Genomic DNA, 20,574 nt, shown 5'->3' on the forward strand with positions numbered 1-20,574 from the left:
CGAGCAGTAGAGGCAGAGGGAGACCAAAGTTAAGATGGAGAAACGTGGTCTCCGAAGATGCTACAAAGATTGTTGCAGCAAAAAAAATGATCCTTGTAAGAGAACGGAGAACATTTTCTCTGTAGGAAAATCATAACCGAAGAATGCTGTCGACTAAATTCTATTTCTGTTAGTAATAGATAAACCAATAAAGGAACTTAGATTCACAAGATCATATCCTTTCGACAGGACTATTCAATAATAAAATAATAATTGGAGTTAACGAGATAATGATACGATAATTTACTTAAGAGCTATCGATGTAATTAACAAATTGTAAACAACAAACTAAACGAAGTTTAGTAATAATCGACAGCAAAAATTACTTTGATGATGAAATTGATGTATGTTTCGCCATGTTAAGCGATAATAATGAATTTTATTCTACGAAATAAAAAAATTATCAATCAAATAAACATCAATTACATATAGAATCGCTACAGAATAACGTAATTTATCATGATGATGGTATTAACGATGTGATTATTAATTACACATGCAGCAATCAATAAAGTAGTATAATAATAAAATAAAGAATAAAGAAAGGAAAAGAAAACCGCAATGACAAGATTTTGCAGAATCGAAAGAGAACAAAGGGGCGATATAGACGCAAAGATAAACTGCTGAATGGGAGAGAACAAGGACGATGGGAAATCAAGAAAATGTCTCAGAATATACAGAGCAGAAAATCCAAGAAGAAGAAAAGCAATAAATACCTCGGAGAGAATGTTATATCCGCAGAGATCCTGAAATTGGGCAGCCAATGCTTAATAACAAAATTAATACAAAAGAGACTACAAAGTAGATGTAATAGTGCCGATACATAAAAAGGTGACCAAGATATGTAATAGAATAGATTCTAACCTTATATTTATACCGGACTACAACAGGATCGGATTAGGTATGATCGCAAGGCCTTTGTCTGTGTCAGTACATTTCGAGCTATGAAACAGTGTGTACTATATAGTTCGATAGTGTCTTCCAAAAGGCGCAAATGTTTGCCCGTTAAGACAAAAATGATAGTTAAAAGTGTTTAATTAACGTTTGTAGGCGAGGCCACGAAAAATACCTTACATTGTAAGACAATTCAGCTTTAACAAGCATCCTTGAAAGTTCAATTAGTAAAATTGTGAATAATTCCATACGAAAAGACAATGGTGTACCAAAGTGCATTGATCTTTCAGGAAGACTAGATTCGCGCAATCTTTATTGCCACGTTGTTATTAGCTTTAAGGAGACTGTTCCAAGAAACTGATGGTGAGATTAATTGTTTCACTACTACTTTGTGGCTTGGGGTTTTTATTAAAAAGAATGGACAAAAGGACAAAAGGCAAGTTATAATGGAGTCGCTGCGCTTGCAAATACTTGGAATAGAATATCTCGAAAAAATAATAACAACTAGATCGGTAAACTGAACGATAATATTCCTAAATGAGACTTGGTACGACACTCATGAAACACCCAGTAAAGGATGGGTTGATACTCCAAAAAATGTTAAACGAAAGCTCCGTCTAAGAAAAGTAAAAGAAAAAGTATTGACTCTCTGAAGCTATGACCTTTTCCCATCTTTCTGGCAATTTGTGGATCCCCTCTCCAAAAGAACTGCGCCAATTGGCAGCCAAGAATGAATCAAGCCAATTTTTGATATCTTGCTCTGATGTGAACCCCGTATTCCAGTGAGGGCGTTCTGCATCGACAGGAACATATGGTAGTTAGAAGGGGCAAGGTCTGGGCTATAAGGCGGGTATAGGACTTAGGATTAACAGGAATAGTAACGTGGGGCCGAGCGTTGTCATGATAGAAAATTATTGCCTTGTGTCTGGTCGCATATTCCGGGCGTTTTTCGGCTACTGCTCTCTTCAAACGGATTAATTGTGTTCGGTAACGTTCTCAGTTGATGGTTTTACCCGGATTTAGCAGCTCATAATACAGCACACCCTTCTGATCCCACCAAATAGAGAGCACTACCTTCGCGCCATGGATATTCGTCTTTGCCGTTGAATTAGCTGGTTGGCCGGATTTCACATATGATTTTTTGCGCTTGGGGTTGTCATAATGGATCCATTTTTCATCACCAGTAACAATCCGATGCAAAAATGACTTCCTTCTGGGGCGTTCCAGCAGCATTCCGGATATGCAAAACCGCCTTTCGGCTTGAGTTCATATGGAACCCAATTTTTTTGCTTTTGAGTATATCCAGCTGCTTTTAAACGTTTTGAAATAGCTCCTTGAGTGACACTCAAAGATTCTGCGAGCTCTTCTTGTGTTTGGCAACAATCTTCATCGAGTAATGCTTCCAGTTCTTCATCTTCAAACTTTTTTGGCTGTCCAGGACGTTCATCGCCTTCCAAGCCAAAATCACCACTTTTAAATAGTGTAAACCACTTTTAGCACGTTCGCTCAGCTATAGTATGTTCACTATAAACTTCCACCAAAATACGATGACTTTCGGCACCATTTTTCTTAATATTAAAGTAATGAAGAAGAGCTCTCCGCAATAGCACTTTTTCAGGAACAAATTTCGACATATTTGAGTGAAAAAAAATTGTTGTTAACGCTTCAAATGAATGACATAATATGGTTTTTTAAAATTATCACGAAAATTTTCTGCTTGAGGCTAACTTCAATTTGTAAGCAGAATTACCGTTACGCATTTAGACTTTATCAAAAGTACTTAACCAGGTTTCCTCCAAGAAGAACTTTCGCTTCGGTTAGTCGTTTACGAGTAAACCTGAACGGTAAACAAATAAAATAATATTCCATCTAATTATCAATATTATTTAATTGACATTTGTAAATATTCCCTCAGTAATCCATAGATTATATGATAGTTGCAGATATTGTACGTGTTTTTATTAATACTACTATCAACATTATTATCCTTGTGTACACATTGATGTATATTTATTTCACTACGATGCGCATTCATGATACGTAGAAATATCAATTAAGATAATGCATTTTCCAAACAATCTTTTTTTAGGTTTGTTATTGCGGTAAACGCCCACGGTTTATACAGAAAAACATTTTAGATGATGATCGAATTTTCATAGAAAATTATATTTATTTAAATAGCGTTTATTGTACGCGATTGGAATTCATCGATATTTCAAATAGTCAAAATCGTAAATGGACAAATTTAAGTAACAAGTTGAAAAAAAATATTTTTTACAACACCCCAATAGAACTCAAATATGAACAATTTTAGTAACGCTGCTGGATCTAAAACATTCAATATCGCACATCTAAATCTAAAAGGGGTAAAACACTTTTTTTATAAAACGTGAAAATTGATTACTGTGTCCCCGTGCACCGCAGAAGTGTTCTGATTAGAAATTATGATTTTAAAGTCGTGTTTTTCTCATGTAATGGGGCTAAAAATTGGGGTTTTTTCCTTATTGCAAAGTTTGTTTATTATTATTATTATTCTGAGTTGAGTCCGTGTTGTTGAATCAAGTTCTTAGTTAGGTCTCTTTTAATGAATAACCAGAAATTTGAAATTCAATAGAAATCTGTATTATTTATAATTAATTCGGGCGATATATTGATTTGAGACAAGCAAATAAGGGTTTGTTTAATGATGAATTACAAAAACGCCCTAGTAGTAACGAAATCAGTCAATATTGTTAATTAACAGTACTCTGAAATCAACTAATTTTAATTATAAAATATTTATCTTTCTCATAAATATTCAATAAAACTTAAAAAATAAAGGATAATAACTTTGTACGACCTTTCTGTTTGTTCTTTCTCATCGTCTTTACTAAAATTGGCGCCTCGCGATTCCTGAAATGCTTCGACGTCACAAAATATACTTTGTTTCATTTCTACAACTTTGTAAGGTTTTCCCGATTTTTTTTTGCTGTAACAATCAAAGTCTTGTGTTGTTTTGGCATGTAGAGTGGACCCGAATGCAAATATCTTTCGATTCGTTTCTCAATTACACTATGGACTTTGCCGCTCTCATTTTTTGAGTTATCGACAGAAATTTATTTTTTTATTGTCCGTCGAAATTGTCTGAGTAAAAAATTACGTCAATTTCTATAACTCTGTAGTGACCGAGCTCTTGGAAATCGAAGATACAGAACTGCAAGGCGACGAACTAAATTTAATTAAAACGATAAATGTTGTTGCTGCTTCTACACAAAAAAATATTGGCAGACGTGAGTTTCATCATTTTCCGAATTTATCGATATCCTGCATAACCTGACAACATTTAGAAAACCTCCACATTGATTTCTCCGAACGATATCAAGACACTTTGAGCCTGGCTGTTGAATCAGTTTTCAATTGTTCAACACAGCGATATCACTTCAGCTGGAAGAGCTCATTAAATTGACAAGAACGAGGAAATAAAATCATATCAAGAATTTTGGATACAAAAACCGATATCACAATAATTGTACCTTGGATTGTGGTCAATAGTTCACCGATTTCTGATAGCATTCCTGTCTTCATATTTGTGTGAACTTGGATTTAGTGCTGTGGCAACGCTGCTTACTAGAAAGACAAATTGTTTGCATGTTACCGAACGTGACGACTTGCGGTTGTTCTTGAGTTAATTGGGAAAAATTTATTGAACAAAATCAGATTCATCCTTAACACGTTAGTTTTTTTTTATTGAAATCGATTGGTTGTGTTATTTTTAATAAAATATATTCCGTCAAAAATACTGTAGTTGCGTTTCAATAATTATTCTCATTGTCAGGAATAGCCACCTAGAGTTAACTTGAGACCTCAGGTCTCAATTTAACTTTTGTGGGTTATAATAAAAGTCTAGTTTAGAATGAACGTTTAGTAGGTAAAAAAATAGGTAGAGGTGCTAAAAAATAAGTTGTTTGTCAATGTGAGCAGCAGGCAAAATAAGTTTTGGAACCTCTGATCTATTATATTAGACATTGCACAAGAAATTAATTGTTATTCGGTTTTAGTTGCCACAATAGATATCATTATAGAGATTTATCAAATATTTATAAATAAATATTTGTTCAATATTATTAAATTCAACAATAAAAGTGTGAAAGTTGTCCAAGGCGTGAATAATATTGGACGGTTCCTTTGAAATTTACCCTGATGCTAATGTGGCGCCACCCTTATTTAACACATTTCGAGGGACACTTTTCTTATGCGCAGATTTTCCCCCTTATCTTTACCCTCCATATGTGCCATTTTAAAGTTTCGAAAAACTTTTTTTCCTTTAATTTATTACCTTAAATCACTGGGTTGAATGATTGAATTATTTGTTGGTTTGACTAAATTTGAACGAATATTGATATTGATTTTTATATTAGAATTAACGTTGATCGAGAAAAAATAAATAAATTTCATTTTCGGTTACTCTCTTTATAGCTTTGTTTCAAGTAATAAAGTTACACAAAGTTTTTTTTCACTTGTTATTCACGTATAAATACAACATTTGATTTTAATGAAGTGAAGGTCAAAAGAGGGAACGGAAGCAGACGTTAGAATACATGAAATATTCGCTTAGAATGAACTCGATTTTATCTGCTCATCCGATTTTGATTATTTAATTTTTACATTCCAAAACAAAACCCTAAAAAATATACTCCGTTACAATTTGAATACAATATTTGAAGCGACACGGTTAAATCTGTTGTAATAAGATACGAGGGCCGTTTATTTTTCAACCTCCGATCGCTCCGTGCAGACGCTACACGGGCAAAAGAAAGCGGCCACGCGCTGTAGGCCGGGACTCCGTATATATGGGCTTGAGGACTGCTTTATAGATCAGTACTTGTTTTTCCTCAAGCTTAATCGCTTGTCCAGGTACATACCAACATATTTGACAGCATCACGTTGAGGTAGGGCTTGTTTTGAGTAATTTCTGGGCATTTACCTTTGCGGTTGGTGAAGGTTCCCTGGACTGATTTCGATTCGTTTGCTTTAATGCGCCATTTCTTCGGCCTTTTTTCTGTCTTGTTGAGATCTGCCGTGAAGATGAGGTAAAGCAGCGGTCCCAGGACACTGCCTTGAAGAACTCCGGCGTTTATTTTGTAAAGTGGTGTTTGTTCATCATGGTAGTTAACAAAGAAATATCGATCATGTAAGTAGGAATGAAGGATTTGGTAGCAATTAATAGACAAGGATTTTCTGATTTTAAATAAAAGACCATCAAGCCCAACCTTGTCAAAGGCCTGAGTGATGTAAAATTAGATTTGGAGCAGTAAAAATAAAAGCGCCTATGTAGTCTGACATGATAATGTCACGGAGTGGGATCGAACGACTTCCTAGAGAAGCGGCGGAGAGAAAAGCCTAAGCTAGTCAAATATTTCTTCATAAAGTAATAATATATTATTATGAAGAGTAAGAAAATAAATAGATTAACGTATTCAAATTACATCTATATGAAACCTTTTATATTTTTCTGGGGATCTGGAAAAAAACCAAAATCTTCACACGTATTGTTTAAAATGACCTTTATTAACCTCTATACAATGTAATAATCCAATTGCAAATCATTCTCGTCGAATCAATGGATTGCAAATGTATTTAAAATATTCTGTTGTGAGCTGGTTGAAGACAAAAAAAAATGGAAAGTTGTCTAGAGTTCAACGATAATGTTTATGTCTATCTAATAAAAGAGTAAACGTAAGCAAAGATTGATTAATTCTAGAAAAACGCTAAAGAAACATTAATATTAGATTTAACATTTATAATATTGATATATTTTTAGCGTTATAAGGTGGGCGGAAAAGTTCCATAGCTGCCACATAGATGGTAGTATTACATCCATATGATTTCCATCCATCAAGCCTTAACCTTCAAAAGACACGTGTAGAAATTTGGCAGCTGTTGTACTATTAGTTTGTGAGTTATAGCATTTTGAGTGTGTTAATAAAGAATTGCTTCTTGGCAAAAAAATACTGTTGAAGCCATCATAAACAAGAAAATCAACCGTTGGAAAGATGTGATTAACTAAATTTAAACGAGGCGAAATGGATGATGCACGATGTGGACGCCCCAAAGAGGCTGTAACCCACTAACACATGAAAAGAGTCAACAAAATAATTTGAATTAAATAGTAGAGACTATAAAGATATCAAAGGAAAATGTTGTACACATCGTGATATGATAGTTGGATACACAAAAGCTCTATTCGAAGTGGGTGTGGTGCGAGTTTAAAATCGATCAAACACAACGAATTTTTAAATCTGAGCAGTGTTGGGAGCTATTTAATCATTTCACACCATCGACAGTCAGCCGAGAGGAATGCACGTGATGGTGCGATTCCAAAGCAAAAATTACGTGGCGTTTGAAGAACGAAATCGCAAAAAAGCGGCCCTATTTGAAGAAGGAGAAAGTACTAATTCAAGAACACAGCACCGTGTCACAAATCGATGGAAATGATGGTAAAATTGCATAAATTTGGCATAGAATTGCTTCACTAAATAGCTTTAAATCGCATTCTACATCGTTAATTCCAATTGTTTTTTATTTATTATAAGGAAACGCGGTAACTAGTTGGAAAGAAACTGAAATGGTTATTTAAAATGGTGTAGACACTACCATACGAAATCTTCGTGGAATCTATTGGCTCTATCAATTTTACTTTGTAGATTTCCTTCAATATCTGCTTCCACAACCAAGTTGAAACTTCCCAATAATGATCGATTTCGATATAGGAAAGTTACCACCATACTTTTCAAGTTTTTATCTCGACGGTATTTTATGTGCTCAAAAAATGCTTAAAGAACGTACGGAAATAAGATCAATATTTGACTGACAATATTTCGAGTATATTCAACTGATTTCTGCAACATGTACGAGTATTTTGTACCAACCCATACACTAACAATTAGACCAAAAATAACTGAAATGAAGAACAGAAGATGAATAAGAGGAATAAGGACAATACAGTGACTTTTCTACAGAATAGGTGCATACTACGAAGACATTGAGAGAATTTAGAGGTACTAGATATCATCAAAACACTTTGATCAAGTATAGTCCACGTAAAACCAATGAATAATTAACGGAGTACTAAGTAGACCGAGAGTTTAGAGGTTGGTAGGCTTCCAGCAATTGACAGACGACAGAATAAAGTTGTTTTTCATCAATTGGATATGAATTGGAGTGGTGTAAGTGCGGGGAAGTGTGAAACACTAACTATTAGAATGCAGTAGTATCGGAAGTGACATCAGAAAAAGATTTTATTTTACCATGCTCTATGGATTGTATGGAGGAGTCGTTTTGGCGTTTCAACCACACAAACTGTACCTAGAAGATATTTTGTTCAAGACTTTACATCTTACTGTTCTTCTTTGGCGAAATGGGCAGGACACTAGCAAAATAGATGCTCTGCAGTTTCCGTGGCTTGCTATTACATCCCTCAATAACTCGTGTGACTAATACTCAGATGGCGCAATCATTTTCAAATCCATATGATGTTTATGAAGTACCAACTTTCAAAAGACTATGTGTAAAATTTCATGACATTTCGATTAGTCACAAAACATTGACAGCCAATCAAGTGAAGCTACTTTTGTTATTTTCAAAGCAATGGATACAAAACAATTTCGTGTGTTAATTTATCATTACTTCTCGATGAAAAAAATACTGTACAAGCTCAGCAATGATTTTGAAAGTGTTATCCGGACCCTGCTCCATCGAAAAGAGCCATTTGTTTATTGGTTTGCTGTTGTATTCACCGATTATGGTGAACGTTTTGGTCTCCTAATTGAGGTGGTTACTTCAGAAAACATCAAAAAGTCTACGAATTGGTTATATCTACTCGTAAATTAAAATTGCGTGAGGAAATATGTCAGAATGTAGTGTGTTTACAATTAAGCATGAATATTTGACCATGAGAAATCTTTTTTCAAAGTGGGTGTCGCGTTTACTCACAGTAGATCAAAAACAACAACGTGTTGATGATTTAGAGCAGTGTTTGGCTATATTTACTCGTAATAAATCGGATTTTTGTGTCGACATGTGACGATGGATGAAACATGAATCCACCACTTCACTTCGGAATCAAAACGATCATCTTTTGAGTGGATTGCAGCCGGTGATCCACATTCGTAGCGTCTAAATGCACAACAGTGAGCTAGAAAGATTATGGCTTCAGTATTTTGGAATGCGCATGGGATATTGTCCAAAAAGGAGAAACAATCAAAAGCGAATACTACATAATATAGTCGTTTGAATGCAAAAATCAAAGGAAAACGGCGAGTAGAAAAAACCAATGTTTCACCGATTCACAATTCGAGGGCAACGATCCTTAAATTGGGCAAAATACACTTCGAATTGCTTCCTTATCCACCGTATAGTCCAGATCTGGCTCACAGTGGCTACTAACTAATCGCTGATATCAAAAAAACGCTAGCCGGTAAGAAATTCAGCTCAGATGAAGAAGCAATTTGTGAAACTGAAGCCTACTTTGAAGCAAACGACAAATCCTTCTACAAGCACGGCATCGAGAAGATAGAGAAGCGTTGAAATGATTGTATTCGTCTCGAAGGAAATTACATTGATGAATATCTTCAATTTTTACAAAAAAAAATGTATTTTTTTTTGGTCACACGCCTGATGTGTTAGTTTAGTATGCATTTAATTGATTGCTTAGTGGCAGCTCTGTTTTAATTTTGGAATGCATGCTTATTAATCTTGCTAAAGGCGTATCGCTAATATTTTCTATTCTAGAGAAAAAATATAAAATTTGAATTTCGCAAACCTGGAAGGAGTTATGACTAGCAACTCTGAACAGTTGAATTAAATCACAGAGAAGATCAGTTTGATTTTATTTTAATCTTATAATTTATTAGATATTTGTTTTATTATCAAATTTGCGAATAAAATAATATTTTTTAAAAACATTGCTGTTTACTAAAATTATTTTCGACTTTTTAGTTAAATACTTTTCAAATATTTAATTATAGAAATTTGTATTTACATTGTAAGCAAATGAATGTAGATACCCAAATAAAATAACAGTTTACGTGAGAAACCGAATTTTCTGGCGGCGTTGCCAAAATTTACTGCGATTGCAAAATACTGAATAAAATCATTAAAACAAATAAACATTTTTAAAGATTCTTTTTCGAAAACAAGTAGGTATGTTACGCAGATGGCTTGCGTCCAAAAAAAAAAATGATTTAACGATATACATCATCAAAAATGCCCATTATTGAAGGTATGTAAGGACCACGAAAACAAATTCTATCAATAACATTTCGAGTAGTTAGTTTTGATTGACTGTATTATTCAAATTGTTGTCCTCTTGACCTTTAATTGTATAATTCTCCATTCGAATACGTTGTTGATAAAGTTGCTGTGTGTTACTATATGACCTACTAGTTTTATTTTATTTTCTATGATAGTCTTGACCAAATTTCTTTTTCCTCCAATATCAAATAAAACTTGAGTGTCTTTTTTTTTCGTTTTATCAATGCTTCTATTTTCTTCACGTCGCTCCATCGTTTATTTTTGAGAGAACTTGCAATCTCGCGGCTTAATTTTGATTTGAATTGTTAGGTATTCAAACATCTCAAATCCTTTTCACACTCGAAATTTTTTGTTACAAATAATCTATTTAGATTAAAAAACTTCGCTTTAGTCACAATAATTGATAAAAATAAGCATAATTTCCAAGTGAAAATTGAATTGAATTGAATTGAATTGAAATTGAAGATGTCAGTTGCAAGCGTTCGCTTTCAAGTGTTTAATTGACATGAATCAAACGAGAGGAATTGGACTGCTCTGAATAGATCCAACAAAATGAAACCGATCAGTAAACTGATGGTTCGTTTAATTACACGAAAAAACTAGCAGCGCTAGATGGTGATGTGTTCGAATCATATTAGAGCTTCCAAACTAGAGGATATGAGACCGATCTGAAGAGATCCAAGAAAATGAAACCGATCAGTGTCTTATACCACTATCTTTACAATTGCGAGTTATTGGAGATGTTAATGTCGATAAAATGATTTATCAGTCGCATATTTCGGAGATGTAAATTAATATTCGTCACCGCTGCAATCAAGAAAGTAGTTTTCTCCTTCGAGTAATAGCAGACCATATGTTGAAATGAATAGAATTTGGAATAATATCAGGTGAAAGTATTATTTATAATAAATTAGATTATATATCAACTTAGTATAATTTAATATACAATAGAAAGTGTTCTCGCTTACCGTTCTCATGTCTTCCGCGTTTCTTCCTCTGGGAAATTTTTTGTTGGCAATAAAGGCGATACCATTTTTGGGAAAATCGTCGCTCATCAACGATATATATTCGGTGTATTTCTGTCCGTCTTCCGTAAGAGCTGCGACCCTTTTCCATCCAAATTGTTTGAAAAGAGCCAAATAAGCGTACTTGTAGTGCAGATTTTCTCCGATGGTCCTAAAGAAATATGGATATTTGCTTCTGTCTGAAAATGAGGTTCCTTCTGCTCCGTAAGACACCACTACGACGTTGTATTGTTTGGAAACCGGCGCTATGGGTTCGACTGTTTCCGTACAAGCAGGTCCGAGTACACCGACGAGTTTTTTAAAAGTTTCATGATTCACTATGAGATCTAGAAAAGTACTCATAACTGATTCCGGTTGACATTTCCCGTCAAATGCCATTAAATTTAGATTGTAATCTTTCAAAAGGGTGGGACTTCTGTTGATGAATTCGACTGCCGCCTTAGCACCTTGAAACACACCCCAACCACCTAATCCCGGCGCCGACATTGGGAATATTCCTCCAATATTAATAGTTGGTTTGACATAAGTTTTTTTCCAATTCGCCCAAACAGGAGTGTTATTTCTCATCCATTCGCACGCTATTTTTCTTTCTCCTCCGTAACCTTTGTCTTTCAAATCGAATAAAAATACATAATCTTCTCTGCGTAATTTGAAACTTCTAACTCCTAAAAATAAAGGATTTGCGTCGACTTCGAGTTTGGACCAAACCATTTTTACTAATCGGTGCATTTCGTATTTGTAGCCGTTAACTAAATTGTTTGTGAAATTGTACAATTCGTTGTTTTTGAATTTAACGGTTACGAATTTAGTTTCATCGATCACCAGATCTCCAGGAAACCAATGGAAAAACATGAAACTCTGTTGATTGCTTTGTTTTGCGTAATATTCTTCTAATAATCTAACAGCCGATTTTAAATTATTTCCTAACCATAATATTTTCACGAGGCACCGAATTTCGTTGACTTGATGTATTAAAAAATCACTCGTTCTGAAATCTGGAGCTAAAAGTACCGCACAATTTTTGCCATCGCATTGCGATGGGGTGTACATACTTTCTACACAGACGCCATCAGGACAAACATATCTGAAAAACATAAGGGAATAGATAGAAAAATATCACATTCGGACAAGACGTACTTTTTTGGTATGGATCAGATACAGAACATTATAACAAAATTTCAAATATTTTTATCTACCCAAGTCTACATCTACAAAATTCATTCGATAGTCTTAAAGAAAAGAGCAAAACCAGTCGATTGAAATTGAAAATAATATACAGTTTTAAACCACATGGAAAGCTTTGCTTAGAGGATAGCAGAAAGGTCGCTGACCTGACTCTATTTTACCGCTACTACCGCAAGACTCACTCGACAAGTAGGCGGGGGTATTAGTACGCCTGCAGACGCCCAGAGCTTCAATTTATCAGGAATCCTTTTTTGGAGAAGTACAAGCCTGTGGAATCAGCATGCATAAGTTCAAGATCAATCTCTACAGGTATCTCCTCACAGCAGGCTTCATTCGAACTACTCGAGTGTAATAGGGTTTACCCTCTTGAGGTCGCTTTTTACATACAAGAAGCAGAATTTTTTTAATAGTTTGCACCACATATCGAAATACGTAAAAAGAGAGTCTAAATGACGAAAAGAAACAATTCTTATCCAAACAATACAAATTTTATTGAAGGTTATGCACAAGAGAAAAGTTTTATTTTATGATAACATAAACCTGTTCGAGATTTTAATTGAGTTAATTGGTTTTCATACCATAAGCCGAGTACGAATGTTTTAGAAAGGCAACAAATAATTAATATTGAAAAAAGATCACAATTGCCATGGATAAAATAAATGATAAATGTTAAATTTGACAGTTACTTATTGGAAACATGAAAAAACAAATGATTGCGGTAAGAAATCCCATATTTTTTTATCAATGTAGGTTGTGGACCGTTAAGACGTCTATAGCCTCATTTCGAAAGATCCCACATCATCAATACTTCCGTCATTTGCTGATCTTTTTGTCTTAACAGCGCGAATAACAACTGAAACTTTCACAAACAGCTTCTGATACTAAAATTGATAATACGTAGTGCAGTCTATGAGTTCTTGGCTCTATTCTATAATTGAAATTTAATACGATGCAATTTCAATCATTTCAAGATATAATTGAGCTTATTTTGAAATTTAATGTCCTTAAGGGATTATTTAGAAGGGTTGTATCTGTCGAATTAATCATTAACTTGTTCGAAAGTATCAGGAGATCTACAAATAATCCAGTTAAACGTTATTTTGACCAAATAATGGTAAAATCTAAGGTTTTTTAATTTTTTTTAATGGAGGGTAGTTTTTACCATTAAAAAATAAAAAGCACACCTCAGTAAAGTCGATTCTAAAGAAGAGGATAAGTTTTCATGTAAATCGATGTTATTTCTAAAAGTTCCGATGTTATCACTGGTTATTGGACTATAAATTTTGTTGATTTGATAAGGTTGAAACTAGCTTTTTCAAAAATGCATGTTCTAAAAATGTATTATTTAACCTAAAAACTAAGCGGACTCATTCGCCAGACTGGGATCGGCGAACCCACCGATGGGTCCAAAACCCATCCTTGGTGTGGCCAAAAGCGTTGCGAAGGCCCACAGAGCCCATGAGACAAGCGAAGGCCCATATAGATGCTACCCGTGCGTCCCACACAAATCAATTGCTCCAATTGAAATAGGCGCGAAATTCGACTAGTGACCGGACTTCTAACCGGACACTGCCATCTCCACATCATGGGCATCTTGGACGATCAGGAGTGCCGTTGGTGCGTAGAGGAGGACGAAACCGCAGACCACGTTAGCTTCGAGTGCAATACACTCACTCGAGCGCGATTTAAACACCAAGGCAAACCTCTCAACTTGCCTAATGACATCAAAGGGTTCAAGCCGAAGCGGCTGATTGACTTCTCAAATGACATTTGCATCTAGTAACGTCAAGTGGGGCGGGATAGGCCTACCTGAAGACCTAAACGTCTTCCACAACTTCGAAATATGAACTATGAACCAAAAAACTATTGAGGTATAATCTATGAAAAAAATTTTCGCGAACCCAATATTGGTAACTTGTATTATTATATGCATCAATTCTCTACGAAATTAATACGAAAATTAAATTTGTTTTATCATTAGTTGTCACGTCACGAAAAAGAATTTGATTTACTCACTCATTATTTGAATATTTGTGGTACGCATTTGTTTTAATAAGCATATCAATTGCAGTACTATCGAGTGCGAATTTGCTGGCGAAATTATCGTTAAGAAAGAAAGACCAATGGACCTCTTGAATTTCATCGTTCCAATCTAGTTTATAGTATTCTTTAATAGGTCCGTTCAATCTTCGAGGTATATACCAGCCGAAACGACCTGGAGGACCGACGCTACCAACTTCTTTAACGAATTCTTTTTCGAATGGATCGTATTCGGGACTCGTCCACACTTCTAAATTAATAGTAGCCGGTGGGATCCTGTAACAAAAAAAATTGATCAAATGGGAAAAAATACAGAAAAAAAAACAGTTAAACTCTCCATAGATATAAAATAGTTTCAAAAATTTGATGGGATTCTGTATATTGGACAACTATTGCCGATGTGTAAACCATCAGCGTCCGTCGCAAATTGATTTCTTTTAACTTAGAATTCGGTGTATAAAAGCGTTGTTGTCAAGTGTAACTTTTGACTAATTTTCTAATATAAACTAAAGGTAATAGAAACGAATGGTTCTTAAGGACAATTTACCCCACTCTATTTAATTACTCTTAACTTTTAATCTATTTATTCACTCAAAATCTTGCATACTTTCTCGCTTTGAGAACTATTCATTTTTCAGTCAAAAAATAGTGATATAATTAATAACATCGCGTGAACTTAATTTATATATTGAAAAGAGTGTTATAGAACTTTCAAATCATACTGGAAAATTCCTCTAATAGATGGCGCTACAAGAAACAAAGAAATACAAACTGTATCGCATATTGATACCAATCAAAAAAGAGAGGAAATATCCAAAGTAACTGAAAAACTACAAATGGAAACAGTATTACTAAAGAAAATGCAATATTAGACATATGGAAGAAACACTGAGTTGAGTTATTAACACTGACACATATAGAAGCAGAAGGAGACGAAGAACAATCAAGAAAAGATGGATGTATAACAAAAACAAACGCAATACTTGAAGAGCCAGTAGAGAGGTCGGGAGGATAAAATTAATTTAAAATATTGTGAAAGAATGTCGTAAATCACAAAATAACACACAAAATGTTTTTCCATTTTTTTTCAACCTCCTTATCGTTCCGTGCAGTCGCTTCGCGGACAGAAGAAAGCGGCCACGTGCTGTAGGCTACTGCCAAGCTCTCGCACTACACGCTCCGCCATTGTTGACATTCAGGCATCAGTCGGCGTTGTGCTACAGCTACGTAAACATGTCCGCCATTGTTGATACTCCCGTCAAGTGTGAATTGCGAAGTTTGATTCGTTTTCTACAGGCTGAAGGCAATAGTGCTGCAGAAATCCATCGGAAAATGAATCGTGTGTATGGGGAAAACTTTATGAGTGATGGTATTGTGCGTGAATGGTGTCGAATGTTTAAAGATGGCCATGATGAAGGGGGCCAAGGACGCGATCTGTCGTATCAGATGACCTGGTTCAACGAGTCGACAGATTGGTTAGAGTAAATCGCAGATTCATCATTACCGCTTTGTCTGCGGAATTTTCAGAAGTTTCAAGGTATTTTTTGTACCCTATGGTTACTGAACGATTAGGCTACATTGGCGGCAACTTTTTATTTATAGCCTATCGGAGGTTGATAAAAAACGGCCCTCGTATGTTGTCGATTGACTAAGATTCCGCTTATTCATGTGTTATTTATTTTGACGCGTGTGTGTTCCATTCATTTCGAAGAGGATAGTTCCATATAATGCAAAGTGTCTAGGTTTAAAACATTGTTTATTCACCTACATATGATTCGCTCAAAGAAATAAATAAAATATACCCACAATATATCAGAAAAAATATTATCAAATTGCATAATTTCATAATTTTGCTATTAATATTTAAACTAGTCTCTCATTCCAGTGGACAGGCAGGAAATTATATTCCTTGCAAACCACACGCGGTCCTAAAAACGTGAAATCGAACTGGTAAATTCAATAACCATATAAGTAATACATATATAGACATGACAATATTACTTTTGGAATCAAAATAAAACTTTATAACATGTATACAGTACTTTTTGATTCCAACGTGACGTCAAATTGTGCGAAAGAGATGGCGCGTGCCTACATTCATGAGCTGCACGATGACGACACGTGTCATGTTAGCCCACACTGTGACTGGTCGTCCCGAACATTGCTCATCACTGATTGACAGTGTTCCCAACTCTCAAAAATATATTTCCCTAAAGCCCCAATCAAAAAACCCTATAAAATTCCCACTATTAGGTACTAGATTCCCCCTAAAAAAATTTTATTGTTTATAAAATAAGTAATTAAATATTTTTAAATAAATAATACATTAAAAATATGAAACATCATTAAACGATTAATAAATTTCAAACAACAATCAATAAATAATTTCATTCAGCAACGTCATCTTTTTAAATTCTTTATTCATACATTAGCAAACACTTTTAAGTAACAAATCATTTTCTTCAGCTTCTCATTTTTGAAATTCATACGTATTGACAGTAACTAACGTCCCAGGGCCTAAACTATTACTTTTTTTGCTTAATTTAAATATAACAAAATGAATATTTAAAATCATCCCATCCCACATTTCCCGCCCCTAAATTTGGGGGGAGTAGTAAACCCCTAAGTTGGGAGCCCTGCAGCATGTACTACCCAATAGTATGGTAGGGCTTTCGATTCCCATGTTCTCTACTAATTTATTATGTTATGCCATTACTCTTTCGGAGAAGCGCTGCTCGACACGAGTTATTTCAATGACTGATTCCACTGCCTCGCTAAGCTGCTACCAGTTGTATACCACACGACACACATGTACATTTGAGGTGCGTTCACAAGAAATAAATATAGTTGCCATAGCTTTTGCACCACCCCTCGTATTTGTCCCTTATTGATACTACTTTTCATACTTTCACTACCAAAGTATTTACTTCCGTTATATGTTACGTAACTCTGTTGTAAAGAATTATTTCTTGGTTGCGGTTGTTTGCGGATTCTCCTGAACTGGAAAATTTCCATTACGGTATTACAGAACTCGTTTGCGTAAACAACAACGAAAAACAATAAATCATCATCGATCGTTTCAATTTACGCAGTATTTAATGTTTAAGGCGGGTTTTCACGGAAAAGACACAACACAAAAAATCTTGTTGAATGATATAAAAATGTAACTTTTTCCAGACTGGAGTTTTTCCCATAGTTTGAGTTTGGATTTCAACTCGGAAATCCAGTTTCTTAAGGAAGTTTTCAATAAATTGTTGCGTTTGTATTGAAACGCTGGATAAATAAAAAAACATACAGTGTGTCGCATTAAAGGTAATTTTAAGGGTTAAATACTCGTTTATATAGATAAGTAATTGAAATTTTTTTTCAGCCTAGTAGAATCTATAACCCGGGTTCAGGTACATCACTTATCAGCTACTTGCAGATTTTAGATGCTTAAATAATAATAAGCTATTTTTATGCTGAAATGCCGAACAGTAAAAAAGAATCAATGAAGAATGATACTGCTCATGAGAATTAATAGTTGATTGCCATTTACAGGGAATTGATAGTTTTTAATATTCAAAAAACCATAGACAAATGAAACAACCCGCTGATCGCATTCACCCACTGGTCCACCCGATTAACTGGATTAGTTTTCGATCAACAACGAACGTTCCCCCTTTTTTTTTACAAATACAAAACCGTGGTTTAGACAAGAAGTCAAGATCCTAGCCGAAGAGATAAGAAAATCGTACCTGCAATACAGATCCAATGCAACAACTTATAATGACTATAAAGCTGTAAGAAAATATTCGAAAAATTAAAAGAGATCACTGAAAACATCAATGGAATACAAAATAGGATTTTCTCCCTGCATAAAATACAACAAATGATAGCCAAGATAAAGAACAGAAAAGCCCCAGGCATCGACGAAATAAACAACGAAATGATCAAATATAGAGGCGACAAACTGTATGATGAACTACAATCCCTCTTCAATAAAATACTAGAGGTCAAAAATGTACCATCTGAATGGAAAGAAAGTATTCCGATACCGATTTTCAAAAAGGGAGAAAAAACCGATCCCCAAAATTATCGAGGCATTAGCCTGATGAGTACGGTTCTGAAACTATTCACTAAAATCCTAGCAGAAGAAGTAATGTCTACCGGGATATGTGAAGAACAGCAAGGTTTCAGAAACAACAGATCTGCTATAGATGCTATATTTATAATGCGCCAAATAACTGAAAAAGCCATAGAGTTTAATAAGGCAGCCTTTATGTGCCTCATTGATCTCACCCAAGCGTTTGATAGGATACGCTTAACTGATGTTATAACTCTACTAAAAAAAAGGAACGTTCACCCCCAATATAATAAGAGTTATCGAAAAACTTAACACCGATAATTATACCTTTGTGAGAACGGCAAACAAATTAGGCAATAAAATAGCTGTGGCAACTGGTATCAGACAAGGGGATAGCCTAAGCCCAATCCTGTTCAATATTATAATTGACGAAATCATCAACGAAGTAAAGCAAGCCGGGAGAAGATACCGAATGGGAGACAAAGAGATAAAAATAATATGCTATGCTGATGACGCAGTAATCATCTCGGAAGACGAAGATAAGAGAACACAACCACTAAACGGCTCCTAAGAACAACAGAAATGCGGACTCTGAGATCAATAAGAGGACATACGTTACTCGATCGGAAGAAATGAAGAAATAAGGGACATGTGCGATATTCAGGATGTAGTAAGATGGGCAAGGAGTCGCAGAAGAGAATGGAGAGACCACGTTGACAGAATGCCAAATGAACGGTTAGCAAAAATTGCAAAGGAAAAGAAACCAGACACAACTCGACCTCCTGGACGACCACCTATAAGGTGGAATGAAAGCTGCTCCTCAGCATCCCAACTACTCCTGGCAAACCCTTGATGAAAATACAGGACCTAATCCTAACGCAAGAAGAAGAAGAAGAAGAAGAAGAAAAACGAACGTTATCCGGGTTAATTCCGGAGCAACATTTAGATCATGATCGAATTAACCCGATCATAGTTTCCGAAAAGTTGTTCGGAATATTATTTAAACTTTATTTACATGACTATCGCTAACAAATATACATACTTGGTCTGGTCTAAGCAAATTTCGAGCATTAACATCTGTTAACGACGATAACGTAAAAAAGTTGAAGAAACGGTAGTGGAAAATCATCGTAACGGCATCTAAGAGATGAACATCTCTTATGGATCGACTAACCAAATTTTAATTAACGTTCTGGGTACAAGTGGAGGACGCACAAAATACGCTTAGCAAAATAGATCTTACATTCATCAAATGTCGCTCCAAAAATGAGCCGAAAACGATAAAACCACGTCGGTCGAAAACCAAGGCGACGGTCGTCGTTTTCTCCTATTACTGTGGTGTGGTTCACCATGAATTTCTCTCCGAAGGATCAAACAAGTTAATAAGAAGTACTCCTTGGTAGTTTTGTTGTGTCTACGTGGAGCATAACGACCAGAGTTGTAAATAGAAAATTCATGACTTTTTACCACGATAATGCTTTGTCAAATTCTAGTGACTGATTTTTTTGGTCATTCAGATTTGGTTCCCTGTGACGTTTTCCACTTTTCGAAACCAAAAACCCGCTTCGAGGACACGCCACGAGTCCCCTGGAGCCATAAAAAGTGATTCGTTTAAAGTTGTCCAGTCCATGCTTACAAGTGAATGGAAAATTGAGTTGAAATACCTGAAATACTTTTTTTTCATCAAATTTGATCAGAATATCTTTTTCAACTTTGGCATCGTCAGCATTTATTATTTAAATCATTCTGAAAAATGAATTGTGTCAAGATAAAAAAGTTAATGCATCTAAATGTTCTTGATTTTAGGTCTCTTCTGTTTTAAAATTAGTTTTTTTTTTTAAATAATTTTCAACTTTTCTTCAAGTCTTTATCAAAAACGTTTTTAGCGCGTTTTTTTCCTCTATTTTTTTTCGGTTATTCATCAAAATATGAATGGACATTGTTGTATAATGAAACTAATTATTTCTCAGATAAAATGGAATAAAACAATGAAAGAAAAAGTGAATCTAATATTTTCATTAAGAATAATATTTT

At 34.9% G+C, this 20,574-nt stretch overlaps 1 protein-coding gene across 2 annotated transcripts in view; it reads right to left on the reverse strand.

The window, feature by feature from the left end:
• LOC130900347 (uncharacterized) overlaps window positions 1–20,574 on the reverse strand; it is a 114,912-nt gene that overhangs the window by 23,559 nt on the left and 70,779 nt on the right. For both annotated transcript variants that reach the window (XM_057810892.1, XM_057810891.1), the window contains 2 exons: window positions 14,451–14,750; window positions 11,193–12,333 (listed from right to left, as the gene is read on the reverse strand). In XM_057810892.1, the coding sequence (XP_057666875.1) occupies window positions 11,193–12,333; window positions 14,451–14,750 (1,441 nt within the window). The remainder of the gene's footprint in view (window positions 1–11,192; window positions 12,334–14,450; window positions 14,751–20,574) is intronic.

This window comes from Diorhabda carinulata, chromosome 12, assembly GCF_026250575.1.
Source record: "Diorhabda carinulata isolate Delta chromosome 12, icDioCari1.1, whole genome shotgun sequence".
NCBI classification, from domain to species: Eukaryota; Metazoa; Arthropoda; class Insecta; order Coleoptera; family Chrysomelidae; genus Diorhabda; species Diorhabda carinulata.